This window comes from Ammospiza nelsoni, chromosome 17 (genome assembly GCF_027579445.1).
Source record: "Ammospiza nelsoni isolate bAmmNel1 chromosome 17, bAmmNel1.pri, whole genome shotgun sequence".
In the NCBI taxonomy this organism is placed as follows: Eukaryota; Metazoa; Chordata; class Aves; order Passeriformes; family Passerellidae; genus Ammospiza; species Ammospiza nelsoni.
In genome coordinates, this window is record NC_080649.1 from 15,103,007 (window position 1) to 15,125,315 (window position 22,309).

Sequence of the window (22,309 nt, forward strand, 5' to 3'; positions counted from 1 at the left end):
TCAGCAGTCATCTATTCTTACATGCCTTTTTTCACTCTCTGTCCAGCAGCTTGGGGACAGCAGCTGCTCCTGCCAGGCTTGGTGTGCTCCCAGTGCTCGGTGCAGGGACCTTCTAGCATGCTCCTCCAGCCAGGCCTCTCAGTGGGTGCCAGCAGCAGGACACCAGGCTGACCCTCCAGCGACCAGCACTGCCCCTGCCAAGCAGGAATCGTGTTGGGTGAGAGGCTTTTCTGACTCAGCTGGCACTGGGCTGGGCTGGGAGGGGCTGCAAGGAAGGAAGGAGGCCTTCTCTCTGGTTTGTGAGCACAGTTACCCTGCTTTGTGTCTCTCATGCCTCTGGTTCTTGTCTTTCTTCCTTGTTTGAATTCCTCCTCTGAGTGTTTCTGTGCTGGCTATGTGAAGGCTACGTGCTTAAATGGTGGGAATATCAATGTCCTCTGGTTTCCTCATGTGAAGAAGGAACTGTGAAAGTGAAGAGAAATTGTGGGGTCTTCCAGCACCTCGCAATCTTAATCTCACGTGGCTGTCCCAGGGTGTGTTTGAGGCAGTGCAAGGACAGGGCAATAAATGAAGAAACTCTGCATGGGTTTGCCTGTAGTAACCACAGAGCTGTGGCAGTTCCCAGCCCACTGGGACAGAGAGGTGACTCTTGTGCCTTGTGTGGCTGGGAATTCAGAGCCTGGAGGCAGGACAAGGTGCTGGGAAGCCAGTCTGAGCTTAGACCTTCAGGATGCATTTGCAGTGTGTGATGGTGTTTCCTTGGATTCAGATGATCCAGGTTGATGTGGCCTCATCCAGGTTCGGGCTTTGGATGAGTAAGATGGACACTGGTGCTTGCTGTGTGGTCTGGCCTGGCTGGTTGTTATGGACTAGCTGGAATCTTTATGTGTTGTTGATGCCCAGCCACAGCAGAAGGTTTGCAGGAACTTCTCATGGCTTTGGTCAGTGAAGCTGGGCCATGAGCACTCTGGTGTTTGGCTGGTGACTGTCAGCAGGCAGGTGTTGGTCACATCTCCACCACGGCTCCTTCTCATGGCTGAGAGGGATGAGGTGGTGTTCCTGCTCTTGGATCTGTTTTGATGCAGCCTTGGAATGTCTTCCAGAAGCTCCTGACCTTGCCATGTCTCAGCAAGCAGAGCCTGCTGGAGGGAGCCTGGGGGTCTGCAGCACCACACAAGGCTCAGGCCTGTGGATGTGCCTTGCAAGGCATGTGGGAGTGGCTCCAGTAACATGAGCTCCTCTCCATCTGCCATTTTGGTTCAGGATGCAGCCAGCAGCCCTTGGTTAAAGCCCTTGGTTAAAGCTCAGCTCCCTCCTCATGCTGGAGGTACCTCACATGGCTGCCTGGCTTTGCTCCACCATTACTCAAACCATCTGCATTGTGTATCAGCCCTCTCAGAGTACAGCCTTTTCCTCATGTGACCATTGTGTTTGTTCAAATGTCTGTTCCCAGAAAATACTGCTTAAAGTGTGTGTAATTGAACACATCCTACAATTCCAGCTGCACTGGTGTAGCCGAAGAGGAGCCACTTTGATGGAGACAGTGAGCCAGTAAAGCTACTCTGGTGAGGAGAGGGGAGGTTGTGGTGGTCTCAGGAACTGTTTTGTTTGTATCACTTCCTTGTGCCAGGTGTTATTCCACACCTGTAATTTCAATACAGGATAATCTCCTAACAGAAGCAATGGCATGGCTGCCACATGAGTGTGCAGAAGGATTGATGTGTTTTTCAGGTGTCATCTGGAGGTGAAGAGGTGGTGAGCAGTAATGTGGTGCTCTGTTATTAAATGATTGTGCTGTGAGCTGTGCTTCCCTGTTGCTCAGAGAAGCTGTGGCTGATCCACTCCTGGAAGTGCTCAAGGCCAGGTTGGATGGATCTTTTGAGTCAGCTTGGGATAGTGAAAGGTGGCAGGGGGTGGTAGGAGGTGGAATTTAAACTTCCCTCCAACCCAAACCATTGTGTGATTCTGATTCTAGATGAGGAACTTCCTCTCTGCCCCCTGAGTCTGTCTCACCTCCCTGTTCTCTCCCAGTTCCCTGTGCTCCTGGGGAAGGCAGGGGCCTCTTGTGCAGCTCTCAGCAATTATTGTGCTTTTATCTCTTGGTTGTTTGTGATGGAAATGCCAAATGGCACCATTGTCTGACAGGCTTCTTCCACCTCTGCGCTTGCCTGAGGCACAGCTAGAGATGTGTTGGCTTAAATCTAGGCCAGTTGGATGGAAATTGGGATGTGGTGCCTGATGAAAGCCAGGGAAGGCCAAATTGCATTAGAATGGCAGAAGGAGACAGCCGGGTGCTGCTGCCTGTGTGGCTTGGGCACTGCAGTGTGGACTGGAGCTATCTCTAGGAAGGGATGCAATTGGATGTGTCTTGGGCAAATGATATATTTACTGTCTGTGTAATCTGTGTTAGAATTACAGCTGTGACTGGAGTGTCTGGGGACAGTGTGCTCAGGGGACATCTCCACCTCTCAGGCTTTGCTTTCCAAGTCTGTGCCCTGAGTTTTCACTGGCTGTGAGACTTTCTTGCTGCAATTCTCTTCCCCTCCCTTCTGCAGTGGCCAGCCCTTCATCTGCTTATCTGTCAATTTAGCATGAGCTGAAGATACAATCCCTGCTGTCCCTTTGGGAATGACCTTGTGTCTGTGCTATGTCTGGGCCTCTATGAATTTGGGTTGCTGAGTGATGGGGGAAGGAACTTCATGGGTCATCAAGTCCAGTTCCATGCTGCTGAAGATGGGCAGTCATCTCATGCAGGTCATGAACTTGTCCAGGAACTAATTATTGGAACTCATGCTGTGCTTTTTCCCCCAGTGCTTCTGGAGCAGCTGGTCCAGAGGTCTGCTCTTGGAAAGGTTAGAAACCCTCCTCAGCTTCCAGTGTCCACTTTTCCTGGGTTGGTTTGCTGTGCCTGTGTCATTGCAGAGTGTTAGCTTGCAGATGAGATGATGACTTGCACATTTTTTTCCTTCCCTGGTTCTCTGTAACCTTTATGTCCTGCAGCAGTTGTGGCTCTGGTTAGAGATTTGTCCTGAGGAATGTGCTGAAGGCTGTTTTGTTTTCCCATTTGGGCAGCTTGGGTTGGCTGGGCCCATTTGTTTCCTTGTTGTGCTTTTGAGTGTTTCAAGTGCAGGTGGAGCTGTGAGCTGCACAGTTTGTGAATGTTAGCGAGCTCAGAAGAGCACTTTATGTGCTGCTGTCATTTTTGTCTTTTCTTTTTTAGTGTTTGTCCTTGCTACTTGTGCCACCTTGCCCCTTCGGGAGGGAGAGATGTCAGAAACATTTGAATCAAGGTGAAGCTGATAAAGCAGTGTATTGAAGAACCAGTGCCTGGCTCTTACTCGTGGCTCTTATTCATGTTTATCTCTAGCTGTGAATGTGCAATAACAACAGTTCTGTTCAGCACAGGCTGGCACAGCCTCAGACAGGAAGATCTGCTGTTTACCAAGCAACACTCTGCTATAAGTGAGAAAGAGGGGAAAAAAGTGGTTGATTGCTGCTGGGTAGCTCAGAGTGTAGTTAAACCTTTCAGAAAAAAGAGGAAACTAAGAGCACATGTGTTACTCAAGATGCATTTTTCCTGGCAAGAGTCCCATGTGTGTGCTCTTCTTGCAAAGCATCCCTGCGTATGCTCCTTCCCATTCAATCCTCAGCATATTGGGAGCAGGCAGGCAAGAGCTTCCTGTTTTTATAATGCAACTGGTCTCAGCAGGCAGTCTGTCGAGGTGATTTTTCAGCCTGACATCTTTTGTAGCTGGGGCAGCCTGCGAGCTGAGTAGGATGGCAGAACTCTGCTGCAAGGATTATAAACACGGGGAGGAAAAGATCTGGAAATGAGATCTGCTGCTAAAGCTTCCCGGGATTGGATGCTGTGCCTGGTGTTGTTTTGTTCCTTCCCCTGTGAGTGTCCCTGTGGCTTTTCCTGGCTGCTGGTGCAGGGAGGGCCCTGCCAGCCCACCCACGCCGTGCTGAGCTCCGGAGTCCCCACAGTTGGCCGCGAATTGCGGGACACACGCGGCTCGCTGCACTTCAATGGAGCAGTGTTAATTGACTTAATAGAGCCCTGGGCTTGGAGGGATTTCGTTGTGTGGGTTTTCTTAAACGTGTGTGCGCTCAGACCCTTCTGCAGCAGCGCCCTTGTTGCCATTTTCACGCTGTTCAGAAACTGCTACACAGTTGTCAGTGGAGATGAGGTTTGAAGTTAACCCTTATTTTGAAAAATCCTTCCTGCTTCTCCTCTTTTTCTCCCTCCTGCTTGTGATTAAGATGCTGATTGCCCTTTCAGATCTGTGTAATCCCCTCTCTCAAAGTGACCGGGATAGATTTCCAGGAGCTCCCTGGATTATCTGTCACTGCTTTACAGTGTCCAGTGCAAGGGAGAAGAGGAAACTTTGTTCAGACTTGGATGATAGTTGCTGTGTGGCCAAGCTGGCTCTGCAATACATCTGCTTTTCCTATCAGTCTTTCACTTCACACTTCAGACACCTCTTCCTCTGCCTGCACACTTACAAAGAGTCAATGCTGTGCATTAATGCAGCTTAGCCCAATTCAGCTGCTGTGTATGAGTTTCTTCTGGGCTAAAGTTGGGCCAGAACCAGTTTCAGAGCAGCTGAAAGAAGCTAAAGACCCTCAAGCTTACCTTTGCATGTTGGTGTCTGTGGCCAGAGACCTGTGCTGCTGTTCTGGACTTTGTGGCATGGAGTGTGAGATCCTGTTCTGTGCTGGTCTGGGACTCCAGGTTCAATTATCTTGTTACCTCATTAATAGCCCATCTGGAAATCTGCTTCCAGACAGTTCACTTCAGCTAGGGATATCTCTGCAAGTTGTGTACTGGTCTTATTTCTCACCAAGACCTGCAAAACAGCTCACTTAAAGCTTCCTGTCCCCTCAGTTTCCTGCCAGGCCACAATATCTGACTCTCTTCCCTCAGCCCTCTGCCCCAGAACAAACATTTGGGTGGGTGAGTTTCACCCTTCTCTCCCTTTTCTGTGTCCTCCCATCTGCAGTGTTTGCACTCTGCCTGTCATCCTCGTGCCTTGCACACCTCAAGGCTCCTTGGCCCTGGCAGGTAAGGCAGAGCTTTCTGAGTCACAGAGCCCTGGGGAGCTCTGTGTGGAGGACAAGGGCTGGAAAAGCCTCCCCCATCCCAGCAGAACGTGCCAACCACTGTCCCATCCCTCCAGCTGTACCCCTGCCTCAGTCTGTCCTTGGAGCTGCCTTCCCACTCCTCCCTGGTAGAAGCTTTGCAAGGAATTGGAACTTGCTGACACCTTCATTTCCTGCCAAGACTGCAGCACTTGGGCTGGCTTGGCAGATGAGGGCAGGGAGAAAGAACAGCAAAACTTTGTCTTGTCCCCAGCTGTGTGCAGGACACCTGCTCAGCACAGAGTGTTCCAGCTCTCCTGCTGCACTTGAGCCAGGGAGCTCTCGTTGGGTTGGTGTTTGCAGCTTGGGTTTCAGTGCTGTGTCTGCCTGACGTGGGTGTCTTGTTGCTTGTCTGCTCTTCCCCTACTGCCTTGTGGAAAAAAAGAGGATTTTTCACTTCCTCTCCTGGGGTTGCTGCTTTTCTCAGGGTCATCTCAGCCTGGTGAATTCCAGCCGTGGTTTTGCACATCCTCAAGTCCTGCCACCCTGCCTGGAGCTGGGGGCTGGCTGGATCACACAAATGTTTGAGCTCCTTTTCCTTCCTTGGCTAGCAGAACACCATCAGAGACTCCCCTTTGCATTCTTAGCTATCCCAACCTGCTCTGGCACTTTATAACCTCCTTAGGCTGCCACATCTCATGCTGTGCACCTTCCAGCCCTGCACACCATTCCCTGCTTGCCCTGGCCTCCCTGGGCATGTGCCTCCTTCAGGGCAGATCTGCTGTGCATGGAGGCAGCACTGGTGGGAGGCCAAGGCTTGTCCATTCCTCCAGGATGTTTGATGTGCTCTCCTCCAGCTGGATTCCCCCCTGCAGCCCCAGCTCCTCCAGCTGTCCTTGGTGTTGAAGGGTGTGAGTCACATCCTGCAGTCCCCAGGGAGGAGACTGCTCCTCCAGGGCTGTGTGTGGGCACTGGACAGTGAGAGCTCTTCAGGAGCCCTGGCTTCTCCCTGCCAGCAGCAGCTGACATGGGGCAGAAGGCAGAGAGCTCCTCCTTTGCTGGGGATGGTGGTATACCAGCTCCCAGCACATCTGGATCCCCTGGGAATGGTCATGGCCCCCAGGCTGCCAGAGCTTCAGGAGTGTTTGGACAATGCTCTCAGGCACAGGTGGGATTGTTGAGGAGTCCTGGTGCAGGACCAGGAGTTGGACTTAGGATCCTTTTGGGTACCTTTTAACTCAGTACATTCTGTGGATCTCAGTCAGCCCCCAGACAGAGGAGCTCCCACAGCAGAGGGAGGAGAAGGGCTGGTACTTCACCTTCAATCTCCTGCAGCTTCCTCTGGGCACAGCTTTGAGGGATGTGTTTCCCTCAGGTACATGGTGAGCCTTCTCCTGGGCCAGCTGCTGGCCCTCACCTCAGACCAGAGCTGTCTGATCTCAGTGTGTCTGATGGTATTTTCATTCCTGGATCTTCCCTGGAGCAAGGGAGTAGCTCAGAATTGACTTGATTTATAGGCTGGGGGAGTGGAGGAGTTAATGAAGTGGCAAAGTCTTGTCCCCAAGTTTCCAAGACTGAGAACCAAGGGAGGCTGGAAAATTCAAGCAGGAGCAAAGCTGGCTCGTGCCACGTGGATCAATAAATTACCAGGAAAAGGAGGATGTGGATATCCCATCACAAAGAGGGGCTGCTGCATGAGGGACCAGCTGGGGTGAGCCTGCCTCCCTGGTTTCCTCAGTGGCTGCAGCAGCTCCAGGGACCTCTGTCTCCTCTTCCTGCTGCGTGCCAAAGGGAAGAGTTTGAGGCTGATGCTAGGAAAAGTTGATCCTGCAACTTCCTAGAGGCATTGAAACACATGGGCTAGTTCCCTTTTTTTTTCTTTTTTTTCTCTCTTCAGAGCCAAAACCTGCTTTGAAACTGGAGGGAAGGAAAGGGGGTTGGGTAGATCCCCACCCTTCCTGCCTGCTCTGCTGTGACACGAGAGCTGGGGCCCAAGGGTCAGCACTGCTCACTGGTGAGGAGGAATAAGGTTATGTGGAAGCATCCAGGCTGTCCTGGCAGCAGGAGGAGCTCCATGGGACAGCTTTGCTGTCCTGCACACTGTGTACATGCCTGCTGCCCAGGGTGTGGTGCAGAATTTGAGGGAGGGTCTGCATCATGTAGCACAGATCAGGTTAAACAGCTGGGAGTGGCTTGTGGCTGGCAACATCAAACCTGGTTTCATTTTGGAAGGGATATTTTGAGAGCAGTTACCCAGCATCAGTTCAAACCTGGTAATTATTGCAGCTGTGAGGGGCAGAAAACCAAAATCCAAACTCAGCATCTTGCTAAGGTGCTTAACTGATAATTTCCATGAGTGAGATCCACCCTTCTCAAGACACTTCAATCTGTTCACTTTGTTGCTTCCTCCCCAGATTAGATAGGTGGAAGCAGTGCTTTGTTAATTAGAGAAAAAATCCTGCTCCCTTCTGCCAAGACAAAGGAACTCCTGGCACTTGGCTCCCTTTTAGTGACTGAGGCCTCCCCTGTTCAGCCACGTGCCTGCAGGTCATCTCCTGGGGCAGCTCCCTGCCCAGTGGCAGAAATTCCTCAAAAACAAGGCTGAGTGCTTCCAGAGTGGCTTTCTTCTTCTTTAATGACTCTTTCCCTTTCTGGGGTGCAGTTTCCATTCTCACCTTGACTTCTTGGAGGCTCCTCATTTGCTTAGTGTTGGTCAAAGGCGTTTTGGGGCTCGGCATGGTGAGCATGTACTGCTTTGCATTGGGCTGGAACCTGCTGCCACTCCTGTTCTCAGACTGGTTTGCCCTCTCCCCACCTTTGGGCAACGCTCCCCCTTCAGTATCACTCATTGGCTGCTCTCACCTGGCATGAGGATGACCCTGAGGAGAAGGATTTACTGCTTTGCCTGGAGAAATCCGATTTCACGCAGCACTCACAGCCAAGCAGCCCAGTTAGACCAGACAGTCTCGGAGATCACTCCGACTTAGCGTGGTTATCCTCCACCTATTTATAGCTCCTTTCCTCTCCCAACTCCACCCAGTGTGGGGTTTTACTGCAGGTTCTGATGCAGGGCTCCCAGCCTTTCCCCACTGCAGAGCACAGCTGCCTGTCCTGGCTCCTGGAGGACAGCAGCACCGCGGTGGGAGCTGGCAGCGATGTGGGCAGCAGGCATGTCTGCCTCCTCTTGGGATGAGCTGAAACTGGCATTTCCATGGGCAGCTGGAGCAACCAAGGGTTCTGCTTTACCTGCTTGAGGAAGTGATCTTGAACCAGGCTGTGGAATTGCTTTATGTGGCAGTTTAACCCAACTCAAGGGGGAAAAAGGCTACTGATGCCTGAGCATCCTTCCTCGGATTGGCTCTGCCTGCATTGAGGGGCTGTTCTACCCACCTTGCCTTTACTTACCTATTTTATCATGAAAGAACCTGAGGTTTTGAGGTAAGAGACAGTTTGTTCCTCTAGTAGGTGTCAGAGTTGCATCCCCTGTGCCTTTGCTGCTGGGATGGGGTGGAAGAGCCAGAGACACCACAGGTGTGGGAAGACTGATGTCTCCAGATAGACTGATGGTATTTGGAAGTGCTCTTCCCCTCACATCGTGTGGCTTTCATGTAGCCAGAAAATCAGATTTGTTACAAATTAACTGCTTGAATAGCAGGAAATGAGAGGGGGTGTGCCAGGGATCCACTTTGGGTGGATGTGCAGAAATCAGTGAAACCTTGCTGTTGGTAGTGGGGATGGGGGAGCTGATACACAGCAGGGAGACAGCCCAATTAAAACAAGGAGGAGGTAGGGAAAACTGTGTTCTTGGACTTTTTTCAGATTTGTTTGGTTCATCCAGGCTTTGCAGGCTACAGAGACCATGACAGAGCAGTTAACATTCTCCAGTTAATGACCTTATGCAGGCACATTCTGGTATTGAGCTTGTAACAAAATTGCACCTGTTCCTTGAGCTGCTCCTTTTGGGAGTCTGTTATCTATCAAGGCCTTTCTTGATCCCTTAGATCAATCCTGGGATTGAAAAGCTGTATTTTAGGACTCCTCATCTCAGCCTTTTTACGGCAAAAGTAGTTTCTTTGCAAAGGTCTTTCTGTGGTTCATTCATCTCCTTAAATCCTGGTGGGTAATTGAATAAGCTCAGCTGTGCTAATTTTCCCATCTTCCTTGTTTCTTCTTTTTTGCTCTGTTAAATGTTACCTTGATCCACTGCTCCTGACATGCATCCAGATTGTCCTGCCTTTTCACTTGAAGGAGAGACGTGTGTGTGTTTCAACTTCTTTTAATACAGAGGACATGAAATGTTTCTGGAGTTTAATTGTGAGCATGCTTGAAGAATAAATTCTGAAAAGTAGGAAAGAGAGAGGGAGAAAAGGAGAAGCAAAGCCCCCGACCTGCTTCTGTGGGTAGCGGCGTGCTCAGGATCAGCTAAAACTTGCCTTGGGCTGAAAGTAAATAGTCACAGAAAATACTTGTGCAGATCCCCAGTGTGTCCAGTTCCAGTCCTACTGGGGTGTTAGTGGGAAACAGGAAAAGGGGAATACTTTATTTTATATGTAATATGTAAGCACACAAACCATCCAGTGCTTGTAGCTGAGTAACTAGAACTGTGTGCCAGTCAGAGCCCAGTCTAACCTGGTGTGTGTGGTCCCCAAGGGCTGCTGGTTTGGGCTCCAGGTGGGCCTGGCTTGTCCCGTTTTCTGCTTCTTTCTTATGTGTGAAGGACTTTGTGCTGGGTTCTGCTGTGCTTCCCTGTGCCTGGGAGCTCCTGGTGCTTAACTTGGGGGGAGCCTTTTCTAGAGCCCCCACACTCCCCATCTCCAGCAGCAAAAGCTGATTCAGTGACACAGCCCTTCCCTTCCCTTCCCTGTGAGCTCTGGGACGGGGACCCTGCTCAGAGCATGCATTGATAGGCTTTAAAACTGGAGCGTTGTTGCTGAAATCGTACCTTATCTTTCTCTCTTTTTCTTTCCTTTTTTTCCCCTTTCTCTGTGTTTGTTTGTTGTTTTTTGTTTTTTTTTTTTTTTTTCCAACTCTGATCAGAACCGACCCTCCTTTGTCCAGCGTGCTGGGATCTGTGCAGCAGCCCATGCCGCAGCGCCTCGCCCGTGCCGCCCGAGCTGCCCATGCCGCTGGCTCCCAGCTAACCTAGGCTCAATCTCGGCGTGGCGGGCAGGGGCAGCCATGGGGAGCTCTGCCTCATCGCTGGCCGCAGAGACGGAGTCGGACCATGGCTTCAGTAGCTCGCCCTACGCGGGGCACCCGGCCGTGGGCTGGTATAGGAGCAGCCCCGGCGGCCCCGTGTGGGAAAGTGCCCTTATAACGCGGCAGCAGCAGCACTTCCAGCACCGGCTGCGCAGGTAAGGATGAGAGGAGCCTGCTCACCTCTCCCTGCCCCCTGCCCACTGCTCACCTCTCAGCTTCAGCCCCGCCGCTGCCTCTGCCACTCCGGCTGCTTTGCATCCTACTCAGTGTTGGGTCCCTGCATTCAGAGGCTCAGTTCAGTTCCTCGGGAAGCCAGAGTCAAATTCTCACTGATTTGAGTGGTGCCAGACCCTGGCTTTACATGGGGGGCTGATGTCCTGCAGAATGGGCTGCAGGACTCATCCCAGCTCTTCCCCCCTCACCTAAATTGTCAAGGTGGCTGCCTGGGAATGGGATCTCAGTTCCTTGTTTGCCATGTTCTCGTGGCTCCTTTTCTTTCTGGCCTCCCAGCCACACTGTAGTGTCTCAGGTGGAGGATTGTGTCTCCAGGTTGGGTGGCACCAAGTTGCAAGAGTTTCTGAACCTGGAAGAGCCAGAGAAGCTGTTTTCATGCAAAAGCAGTGAAATGCTTTTGATAACAGATCCACAGGAATGAAACGCACCAAAAAAGAATTACTCTTAAAACCAGATTAGTGTTTCCAGCCCTCAATTCCTGTCCCACCTCAATGAAATCAGCATTTCAGATGTATCTCTGAGCTGTTGCCTCTGCCCCTTCTGCATCAGCCACTTGCATTGAGGAGTTTCTCTTGTTTTGGGGGGCTGGTGTCCTGCATTCAGTCTCTGACAAGTTGAGAGAGAGATTTATCAAAAAGCATCCACCACCCCTCTGCCCGAGGGCTTGGCTGTAGAGGCTGCCGTGTTTTGTACTGATAATGTTTGAGCCTTTGCCTAATGCCTGCTTTGTGTGGACTCCAGCCTGGATGGGTGTCCATACCTGCCTGAGTCTATTTGGAGCTGCTGGTCATTGAGGAGTAGCTGCTTGCTGAGTGTCCCTGAGCTGTCCTGGCTTTCCCCTGGAGGTGTTTGCTGTGATGTTGGTGCAGTATCTGTGGTGCAGTCCTTGTTTTCCTGCCTTCTGCTGCTTCAAGGCCCAGGATGTGCTTCCTGGGCTCTGGTGCATGACTCTAGAGCCTCCAGCAATGTCAGGCTTTGCTCCTTTATTGGGTCTTCTTGTTGAGCTGGGAACAGTGTGAAACCAATAAGTTGTTGTCTTTACTCTCTAGCATAGACTTGAGTACTTTTAAAAAAGATATTTTGTGCAGTTCCCAAATTCTGTTGCTGTGTGTGCCAGCCTGTGTGGCTGGTCTACAGCTCTGCTCGGTGCTCTGTGCTGTGTGGGTTTGTCTCCTCTGGTTTAGAGGGATTCTGCAAACAGAGCTGGGCCCTTCCTGCAGGATTATCCCTTCTGGACTGCTGGTTATCCCTCTGTTGCCTTGAGGAGCTGGGAAGGTGTCTCAGCTCACAGATAACTCCCTGGTTTGGCTGTGCACAGCCACAGCTGGGTAATTTAGGAACTTCCAGTGTACACCTGGCCCTGGGCACTAAAAAAGGCAGTGTCTCTGCAGCTGAGGCTGCTCATGGCTCCAAGTCTGTAGTTTGAGGAACTAAGTGATATCTTGACATGTGGAAAGAAATTTCCTGAAGAACCAGCCTTGGTGGTGGAGCGGATGTGGGGGCAAGAACAGGAACTGCCGGTCTTGGCGCAGATAACGCCGGTGTCCTGTGGGGACAGGAGTGCCTTTTGTGATAATTCCTGATTCCCCTGCTAAAGGGAGGGCAGAGCTCATCCCCACTCAGTGTGGCGTGGTTCCTGCAGACAGGAAGAGCAGGGGCTGTGATTCACTAGCAGCGAGTTGCGTGGGAAGAGCTCGCTGCAGGCGCTGGTGATGGAAGTGGGTTCAAAAGCCCTGCTGAGATCAGCCAGGCTGCCAGGCATCAAAGGGCCGCCCTCCCCAGGAGCCCCAGGGCTCAGCAGCAGCGGGGGATTGGTTTCCAGAGAGGAACAGATAAATATATTCCTTTAAAAATTAAGTAAGTCAATAGAACAAGTCAGGGTAGGTATCCTGCCTGTGCCTGTCCTCGTCCCCGGAGTCACGTCGTGTAGGAAGGAAGTGGAGTACTGGGGAGTCAATTTGAGGCTGGGCAGGAGCTCTGGGATAGACTTTGCTTTTCCTGCTGATTTTCTGTCCCTGCCTGCAGCCACCTTCAAAGCTGATAATGCTTTGGCTGCTGTGGAGCAGCACAGAGCCAAGCTGCTCTGAGCTGTCTCAGGGATGAACACAAACCTTCCTTGGCAGAAAAACAGGGACACAAATAGTGAGTGAGTGACTTTGGTGTGTACTTGATGGGGGAGCTGGGGGAGTCATTCCTTATGGTGGGATGGGAATAAGGGGAGAAATCAGTGCTGTTTGGCTTTCAAGATTTAGAACCTGGGAGGAGGCTTCAGTGTCTCCTGTTGCCTGGGTAAGGCTGATGGTGTGGAATTCCCTGTCTGCTGAAGACAGGGAGACAAGAGGGAGTAGAAAAAGGGTCTTAGTGGTAGAAGCAGCAGACTTGTGACAACCAGATTGGGGTCCCTGGTCTTTTCTGGACAGGACTGCACAGTCTCTTTCTGTGTGTCAGCATTTAAACAGGAGTCTGTCCCTTTCCCAGCATGCCAAGAGGACAAGTTATTGAGAGACTGGAGGTACCAGGTATTAGGTGCATGGGGGAGGGATCTGATTGCAGAAATCTCTGCTTAGGGCAAAGATGTTGGGTTTAAATTCACCTCTGGTAGCTGTGTGCAGCCAAATTCTGGCTCAGCTACAATGAGCTCTGTCTTGCTCATGTGCTTGACTTGGGCTGTTGTGGGGTGGGAGGGTTCAGCTGAGCCAAGAGATCCATCCTGGCCAACTCCCAATGTGCCAGACCCTTCCTGGAGCTGGCAGCAGGAAGGGGCAGTGCCACAGGCTTGGTGCTGGCAGCAGGACATGGCTCCATTGCTGTGGCTGCCCCTGTGGGATGGTTTGGGAGCTGTGGGATCACAGTGGTTTCCAGGGATGGTGGCACGTCTCCAAGGTGCATCCTTCCTCATTGCAAGGGGTTAGGAGGGAATTTGGGCTCTGAACTGTTTCCTGATGAGATTTGAGGGAATGTTCCTGTTCACCTCCTCCTCACTCCCAGGATTCATGAAGAGTGTCCTGTTGAGTACTAAGAACTTCTGGATTTTGCTCTTAGGAGAGGCTTTTGGGGAAAGGGTTGCAAGGTCTGTGCAGCTGACCTGGGTGTCTCTGCCCACTACTCACTTTAGCTGAAGCTCTCTGAACTCCCTTCTCTTCCATAAAATATTCATTTCCTGGGTTTCGTGCAGTGTTCTGCAAAGGATTTTTATTTTTCTATAAAAGCCTCTGCAGAATGAAATACCTCTGGGTCTCAATGACTGTGGAGGGAGGAACACACTCTTTTATTATTCTTTTATTTTATTATTATGGTATGCTAAAAATATGTAAATCTCCCTGCTTTTGAGGGAAGTGAGGGGACCTGCTTTGTTGTTGGCAGTGGTGGGAGGGCACTTGCTGTGCCATCCCCTGCTCCTGAAGCACCTCTCACTTCTGGGGAGAATCTTTGGGCAAGCCTGAGTGTCCTGTTTGTGAGCCCTTGGCTTAAATCCATGAACAGCAGCAAGTCAGAGCTGCTGGGCAGCATCACAGGGGCCTTTTCTGCAGGCTCTGAGTTGTTTTGAGGCTGGTGGAGATTTTCCTAGCTGAACTCTGGCATATGGAACTGTGGCAGGGAGCTGTGTGGAGGGATGTGGCTCTGTGCTGCTCCTTCAGCCTCCTCCTGTGGTACTTCAGCTCTGAGTGCAGCACAGGCAGAAGTGTCTGGAGGACACCAGGACAGTGCTTAGTCTGGAGAAAAGAAGGCTCAGGGAGGATCTTGTGGCTCTGCACAGCTCCCTGACAACAGGAGGGTGTAGCTAAGGGAGAGTCAGGCTCTGCTTGCTCCCAGGGAGCAGGGACAGGACAAGAGGAAACAGCCTCAAGTTGTGTCAGGGGAGGTTCAGGTTGCAAGCTGGGGGAAAAATTCTTCACAGAAAAGGTGGTCAGGCATTGGAATGGGCTGCCCAGGGCAGTGGTGGAGTCACCATCACTGGAAGTGTTCATAAAGCATGTGGCACTTGGGTTACTGGTGGTCTTGGCAGTGCTGGGGCAGTGGTTGGGCTCAATGTACTTAGAGGGCCTTTCCCAACTAAATGTTTCTGTGTGATTCTTGTTGGGGAAAACAGAGCCCAGAGAAATGAGATTATTGAAAAAAAGCTCCTGGTAAAGCATCAGGTGACTGCAGGGAATCAATCACCTGGTGATCAGCTGCTTCTGTTTCTGCCATCAGATCTCAGGCTGGGCATCGGCCCTGGGAGCTCTGGCAGCCTCAGCAGGACAGGAACCCCAACAGAGCTGGGCTGGGCACAGATCCTGGGCTTGGTCAGCAACCTGCCTGGATTTGGGTGTGCTCAGAGTTTATTTTGCACTTTCCAAGAATCACTGACCTCAACCACATCAACCTCACCCACTGGTTGAGGCTGGAAGGGATCTCTGGGGTCCATCTGGTCCATGTCCCTTCCTAAGCCCCCATGCAAAGAGCAGATGTGGCTGTGGGGCAGATGGGGATCACCAGCACATGCTCTGAGTGTGTGTCCACAGAAAAAGGAGCCTCTGCCCCAAACCAGAGGGCACTGCCAGCAGCTCTCATACTCAGGACAAGCCTGCTCAGCACAGGAGTGAAGCCTGTGCTCCCCAGGGGCTGCAGGGAGGTGGATCCATCCCTGTGTGGGCTGTGCTCCCTCTGGAAGTTGCTGAGGAGTTCAGCTGGGATTTGGTGGAGTAAAGATGCTGCAGGTTGTTGTGGATACCTGTTTGATGGCAATGTTTGGTTTGTAACTGTTTGCTCACCAGCTCTCACCAGAGCCTGTGGGATCTGGAGCAGTGTCTTGCTCAAGGAGGAGTTGCAGTGCCAGGGAGTTGGCAGCACGGAGCCTCTTTCATCTGCCTGAGGCTCCCAGCCCTGCCCATGCACTGCTTGCTCCAGGGTCACAAAGCCTATTAGTTGTTTAAATTAGGGCTATTTATAGCTCTGGAGCCACAAATATCTCAGAGAGTGGAGAGCAGAGTTCTCAATAGATCCCCAAACAAAACCTCCCCTTTGCTCCCTGTGTGCCCTCCAACCTTGCTCATTTCCATGTCCCACAAGAGCCATCCTGCCTCAAAGGAGGTCAGATCCAGGGCAGAGGCAGCTGCAGCATGTCCTCATCTCACATGGCAGGCTTGGCCAAAGCTGAGCAAAATGCCTGGATGTTGCTGTCACAGCGTGGAGAGCACAGCAGAGCTGTCCCTTTGAGAGAGCCAGCCTGGAGAAGGGAAAAACCAGCACCTGAGAAAAATCAGCATCTTTACCTGGTTTGGGGGATGCTTCTGTCTGCAGGAGCTGAGCACTTTTGCTCCAGGACCAGGGGTTCAGGTTCTTCTCCAAGTGCAGGTGTTGGGGAGTTTTGCTTTGGATGTTTAGGGTGGGGGGGGGGGAGAGGAATTGGCAGCTTGTGATTTTTTTTTGGTTTTTAAAAATTTTTTAAGATTAAGAGGAGCCAGAGCAAGGATTTTTTTTTCCAGAGTAACCCTGCATTGCTTCTTTGGCTGCATAGAGAGGAACGTGGTCTCATGTCTCATGGCACATCCCTTGTCCCCCTGAGAGGTGTCACACACATGGCCTGGAGTTGTGGAATGGCCTCAGTCCTCTGGCAGGAGCTGGTGCATGGATTTGGTGATAGTGGGAAGCTCAGGAGCCTGGCTGAGCTGCTGCAGGAAGGAGGAACTGTAGGAAGGTGTGTGTTTGGAGGGTTATTTCTTCTCTCAGGATCAGGATGGAAAATGCAAACACCTCCTGCTAACAGTGTGCAGCATCTGTCCTGCAGGGACAGGGGCCTGCAGTGACCTCGTGGTGTGGCTTTGTGAGAGGAGTGGTGAAGGCAGGAATATCCTGCTGGGAGCTCCCTTCCCTCTCTGCCCCCTGCACTCCCTGGGATCACTCCAGGCCCTTTGCTCCCCTCTCAGATTCCCAGGTGCTGCTTGCTGTGAGAGGCATGTGCTGGATTTCTCCAACCAGTAACTTAATCCAGTTTGACACTGGTGGCTCTGGGCTGGAATCTGACTAACATGAGTCACAAACAGCTGGGGGGGTGCTCAGAGCTGCACCCACCTCCCTGCAGCCTCTTCCCCCGTGATCCCCAGCCCTGAAAGGCCCCTTGATGCCAGTGCAGCCAGAGCCTGGTGCTGAGCGTGGAGGGGAGGCTGTGCTGAGGGAGCCTCTGCAGGCCTTTGTTCTCTGGGATGGAGCAACCCTCAGCACGGGGCTGCTGCCAGCAGAAGGGCACTCAGAGGGAAGAGAGCCCTGCCTGGGTGCTGTTTGCACTTGCCAGGCTGTGCTGCATCTCTCTGTTCCTGCCTGGGGACCCACAACCCACCCACAGGTGCCTGTGCCTTTTCAGTCACTCTCTTCAAACAAACTGCCCTGGGCTTTTCCTTGACTTGGGCACCTTCCCATGCTTCTCACCCTGCCAGCATTGCCACTGTGCCTGGCAGGGCACCAGGATGGCAGGCAGAGCCCTTGCCAGCTCACAGCACCCCGGGCATCGCTGCCCTGAGAGGGGCAGGTGCTCCAGGTCACCCTCAGGAGCTGTGGGGAGCTGATCCCAGGAGAAGGGAGCTGCTCCTGCCTTACAGATGGCATTTCTGAGGCTGCAGCAGGACATCCACACCAGAAGGAAGCTGAAGTGGAGTGTGAAGGCAGCCTGGAGCTCTTCTGGATGGCAGCAGGAGAGCTGGGGCTGCCGTGTGGGGGTGAGCAGAGTTCGGGCTGCAGGTGCTCGCAGGCTGCCAAGGCAGCAGCTTGCAGGGGGCTGGGGGGGCCCTGCCTGCCCTTGCCCAGAGCTGTGCAGAGCTCAGCTGGGGCTGCAGACGCTCAGGTTCCAGCCCTGCTGCTCCCAGTGCTCCCTGGGCATCACACACTAGGCTTGTGCTTACACAGAGCTGAGCTCTGGCACTTGGAGCATGGCAGGTTGGCTACGGCAAAAGGGGATTTTTGGGGGGCTGGATCGTGCCAGCTTTTCGTGGGAGAGGACAGTGTCTGCACTCCTTGGTCTTACACAGCATTCCACAACAGACACAAGGAGGATCTTTTGTCTTCCTTAAAATCTGATTTTAATCTCCCTGCCTGGCAAAGTGAAGCTATAGATAGGTAGATGGATAGATGTGTGTGTGTTTATATAGCTGTATTTTTTCCCCTGCTTCCCTGGGACACCAAGGAGAGGCCACCCTTCATTCAGAGCCCTGGTGCTGGCTGGCACGTGCCCCATGCAGCTGGGACATTCCATCAGAGCCATGCCACCAGCTGCACCTTCCCTGCCCAGGAGCTGAGCTTCTCCTGCTGCCTCACCCACAGCTGCTGTGCCTGTCTGTGGGGAGGGACAAACAGGGAAACATTTGCTGCATCTGGAATATGGAAAGCCTGTTGTTCTGCAGGAGCTTCAGGCCGCAGCCCATGGCAAGAATGGAGTGACCAGTGGCTTTGCTGCTGCCCCTGTGGCCCGTGCAGGGACTGGCATTGAGCACTTCACACACAGCCCAGTGAATCTCCAGCAAAGCTTCCCCCCAGGACCTGTTGTGCCTGGGCTGTGTTCTCCTGCAGGGCCTGTTGTCCCTGGGCTGTGTTCTCCTGCAGGGCCTGTTGTCCCTGGCTTGTGTTCTCCTGCAGGGCCTGTTGTCCCTGGGCTGTGTTCTCCTGCAGGGCCTGTTGTCCCTGGGCTGTGTTCTCCTGCAGTAAATGTGTCTTTGGGCACTGCAGTGCCTGCTCAGGGGCTGCTGCTGGTGGCAGTGCTAGGGAGGGCACAGCAGCAGACAGTGTCTGTGTCTGGTGCAGCATTTCAGTCTCAAGGACACGTGTGCTCCTTGCTCCTGTGTCCCATGCAGGTCAGCAGTGATGTCCTTGAGGGTGTCCTTGAGCAGTCTGTGTGCTGAGCTTACCTGGGGCTGCCTGTGAGCGTGTCTGTGACTTGATGAGGTTCAGGAGCTTCAAACAACAGCAGGAGCTGCTCTTCTTGGTAGAAAACTGAGTGTTGTGCTGCAGGGGAGGGACACTGAGCTGTTGGAGCAGCCCCAGCCTGGCCTCCCTGGGGTTGCTGTGATGCAGGATGCCTCCCTCTGGCACATGGACTCGGAAGGGTTAATGGCACGTGCTGCAGCCAGGAGCATCCTCCTGATTCCAGCTGTCACAGCACTGAGTTAAGTGTGTGTCATCTTTACAAGGCAGTAAACAGTGCTGCAGTCTGAATTACCCAGCCTGGAGGCCTCCAGGGTACAGTATAACTTGGAGGGGTTTCCCTGGTAGTTCCAGCCTGTGCCTGCTCCTGGAGCCAGCCAGGCTCAGCTGCTGCCTCAGTTAAGGTGGCAATAGCTCCAGAGCTTGGGCTATGAGCAGAAGGAGCAGCTTGGGGTGCTGGGTGGTCCTGTGGGTCTGTCTGCCCCAGCACAGCACTGTTCTGCTCTGTTCCTGGCCCTTCCATAAAACCCACCAAATCCTCCTCTCTGTGTCCAAGAGGCTGGAGAAACCACACAGCCCCATTTTGAAAGGGCACCCTGATGCCAAACTGAATCTGAGGCCAAGTGTGGATTCCTGTGTTGAGCCTGTGTTTGGTGGGGCATTGGGACTGTGTGGAATTCTGTGTTTGGTGGGGCATTGGGACTGTGTGGGATTCTGGTGTGCCCTGTGTGCTCCTGGAGCCTGGAGGTGTTTGCTACTGGATCCTGGAGGGTGATCTGTGACTGGCAGCTGCCTGGGATGGCCTCAAGGCACTGCTGACCTGGTGCTGATGGGCCAGGAGGTGCATGGAAGGGTTTTGTGCTGAGGGAGCCCCTGTCACTGCCCACACAGGATCCTGTGCCAGAGGATACAGGCCAGGCTCCCCTCTGCACACCCTGAGCTATTTCACCTGCACACTGGTGCTCAATGTTGCCCAGGACTGTCCTAGAAGCTGCCAGTGGCAGGAGATGAAAATGCCAAGTGGGCTGTGCATGATGAAGCATTCCCAGCCAAACCACAGGAAGGGCAGTGTGTTCTATCCCATTGATATTCTAGGGAACTGTGGCTAGCTGTCCCCTCTAAAGTTGAGCACATGAGAAAGAGGAGTGGCCTGTACAGGTGAGGAGCACTCACACAAACAGATCCATTGCTGTGGGTGGGACTCAGCCTGTGCACAGCATCCCATCCTCTCCCAGCTCCTTGCTGCACTCAATGCTGGCTGGGGCACCTCAAGGAGATATTTCAGGCAGGGCTTGAGAGCTCCCCAGTGCCTTGGGGTCAGTTTGGATCCATTTTGACCTCTCAGCAAACTGAAAGCCCCAGCCCTAGGGTGGTTCCTGGAATGAGCAATGAGCCTGGCCTTGCTCTTTCTGCAGGGATGCCCAGGGCTGAAAGGCCAAAGTGTCCTTGGCTGTAATCCTGAAATCCCTCCATGGTTTTGGCAGTACAGGACAGAGGGCTGGCTCAGGGCATGGGGATGAAGGGGTGATGTCAAAGGAAAGCTGTTCTGTTGAAGTTCACTAGAGAGGTTTTGCTTTTGATTTTTGAAGACTGTGTGTCACCCAGTTGTGCAGAGCAGAGTCAGGATTCCCTGGGAGCTGCAGGGCACTCTGGCCTTCCCTTGGCTTCTCAGGGGAGGGGGCAATGGGGGCCTGGGTGGGGGAAGCCCATGGCTCTTTGCACATGCAGGGATATCAATCCATGCCCTGACAGCCTTTTCCTCCAGATCTAGTGGGCAGAGCTGGCAAATTCCTGGAGGTGCAGTGGATATTTTAGCTCACCTCTGACCTCAGCAGGTAGGAATGGTGTTTAACCAGTGCCAGAATGAGGAGGCAGTGGGTGACATTTGGGATGGGGGTGTCCCTTCTCCTGTCCTTGGTGGCTGCAGTGTGGAAGTCATGTGAGCAGCCTGCAGATGCCCTGTCCCTTTTGTGCCATTCTCTGCCAGGTGTATTTATGGAGCATGACAGTTCAGGTGCTGTGGAGATGGATGGATTTCTATTAACTGAACCTGTGTGTGCCCAGCTGCAAAGCCAGCCCAGGCATTGGCATTGCAGGGTCTGAGGGCTGGAGCACAGCAGCTGGAAATGCAGAGTGGTTGCTTCAATGGAGATGTGAGAGATGGAGCAAACAGCTTTGGTGCCCTGGTGTTGCTCCTGACCAATTTCCCCTCCCCTCTCTTTCATTCCCTCTTTCTCTTCCCCCACCACTCTTCCAATTCTATTTCAACAGCACTACAAATTGCAGCATAAATCTTTAGCTGAGCAGCAATTTGGCTTGGCAGCCACCAGTAAATCTCCTCTTGCAGCCTCCCCATGTGAGGGGAGTTGCACTGGGAGTAAGGGGATGTAGGTGAGTCCTGACTTTACAGTCCCATCAGGTTTTCCTGGCTCTTTCCAGCTATGGGCCTAGAGCCTTAGTCCCATATCTCTCTAGTCTTGAAAAACAGGAAAATTCTTCTCCCACCCCAGCCTTCAGTTCAAGGATCAGGTGTGTTGGGAAGTGATGTGAAACAACCTCGAACATGGAATAGGAGGGGTACCAGCATAAGTTCTAAATGCTCTTGTTCAGGTGTGTGATGCTAAAGTTGTTCCCTGTTGTTGAAGACAGTACAGGGTGGTGTGTGTGTGTGATGCTCTTCATCTGAGCAAATGCACTGGTCCCTCCAAACTACCCTGCACACACAGGTGCTTTTGTTACCTGATGCAGAATGTGTGTATCCTCCGTGGGCTGTGGTAGGAGTGATGGAAAATAGCTGAGTGGTGTGTGAAAGGCAAAACTTCTGCCATTTAGTCCATGCAAGGGATCTGTCTGCACAGTCCCACACCAGGAGCTGTTTGTCCCAGCAAACATTTTCCAGATTGGTTCTGTGTCCTTGGAAATGTTCTGATGTTAGGAAGGAATTGTGCCCTGTGAGGGTGGGCAGGCCCTGGCACAGGGTGCCCAGAGCAGCTGTGGCTGCCCCTGGATCCCTGGCAGTGCCCAAGGCCAGGTTGGATGGGGCTTGGAGCAGCCTGGGATAGTGAAAGGTGTCCCATGGAATGAGATGGACTTTGGGGTCCTTTCCAACCCATTCTGTGGTTCTGTGAATATGAAACCAGGATAAACTGCAGACCATGCTTGTATCTTGGCCCTTCTTGGCTGGGTGTGAAGCTTTAAAGGCATTTTCCATGCTGGATACTTCAAACACTGGGCAGGTGTTGAAAGACACAAGGAGAATCTGCCTGAAGTCACCACCACTTGCTTTTTGTGTGATGTTCCAGTGAGAAAACCAAGGTGCAAAGGGGAGAGGCACCTGCTGCAGAAGTGTGTTAGAAAACAGAGAGGTTCTGGGGCTTTGGGGGAGAGTTTCTTTTTTTGTAGAGAAGCACAAGTCCCTGCAGAGCTGGTTCCAGATGGGCACCTCACCCTGCTCTGCTCTCTGGGGAGTGCAGGCTCTTTGAGGCAGACCACAGACCCTCACTTAAAAAGAAATTCCTTAATTGGCTTAAAGACAGAGAAATGAAAACAACAAGTAGAGATTCCTCTTCATCCAGCCTGCTTTCCTCAGGGGTTGCTTTTGAAGTGGCTGTTCAAACATAGCTCAGGTGTGGGGAGCTAAGTGGATGGAAACAAGTGTCCTTTGGTCCCACGAGTCCACCCTCCTTGCTGAGGCTGTCCCAGCTCCTCAGATGAGAGAGAAGCATAATGAGTTCAGCCTATTGCTCCTTTCCTTGCCTCCTCCCCTCCCTGCTGAGAGCAGGTAAGGCTGTATTGTGAAACAACCGTGGCTGTCAGCCCCAGCAGTACCTCCCTTCCTTCCCACTTTTCATATGAAATTCCTCTCTGCCTGCATCCTGCATCCTACACCTCTGTGCTTCCT

At 52.5% G+C, this 22,309-nt stretch overlaps 1 protein-coding gene across 1 annotated transcript in view; it reads left to right on the forward strand.

Moving 5' to 3' along the window:
- CAPN15 (calpain 15) overlaps positions 1-22,309 on the forward strand; it is a 57,490-nt gene that overhangs the window by 4,940 nt on the left and 30,241 nt on the right. The window contains exons 3-4 of the mRNA XM_059484784.1: positions 50-217; positions 10,120-10,436. Coding sequence (XP_059340767.1) covers positions 10,261-10,436 — 176 coding nt within the window. The 5' untranslated portion in view covers positions 50-217; positions 10,120-10,260. The remainder of the gene's footprint in view (positions 1-49; positions 218-10,119; positions 10,437-22,309) is intronic.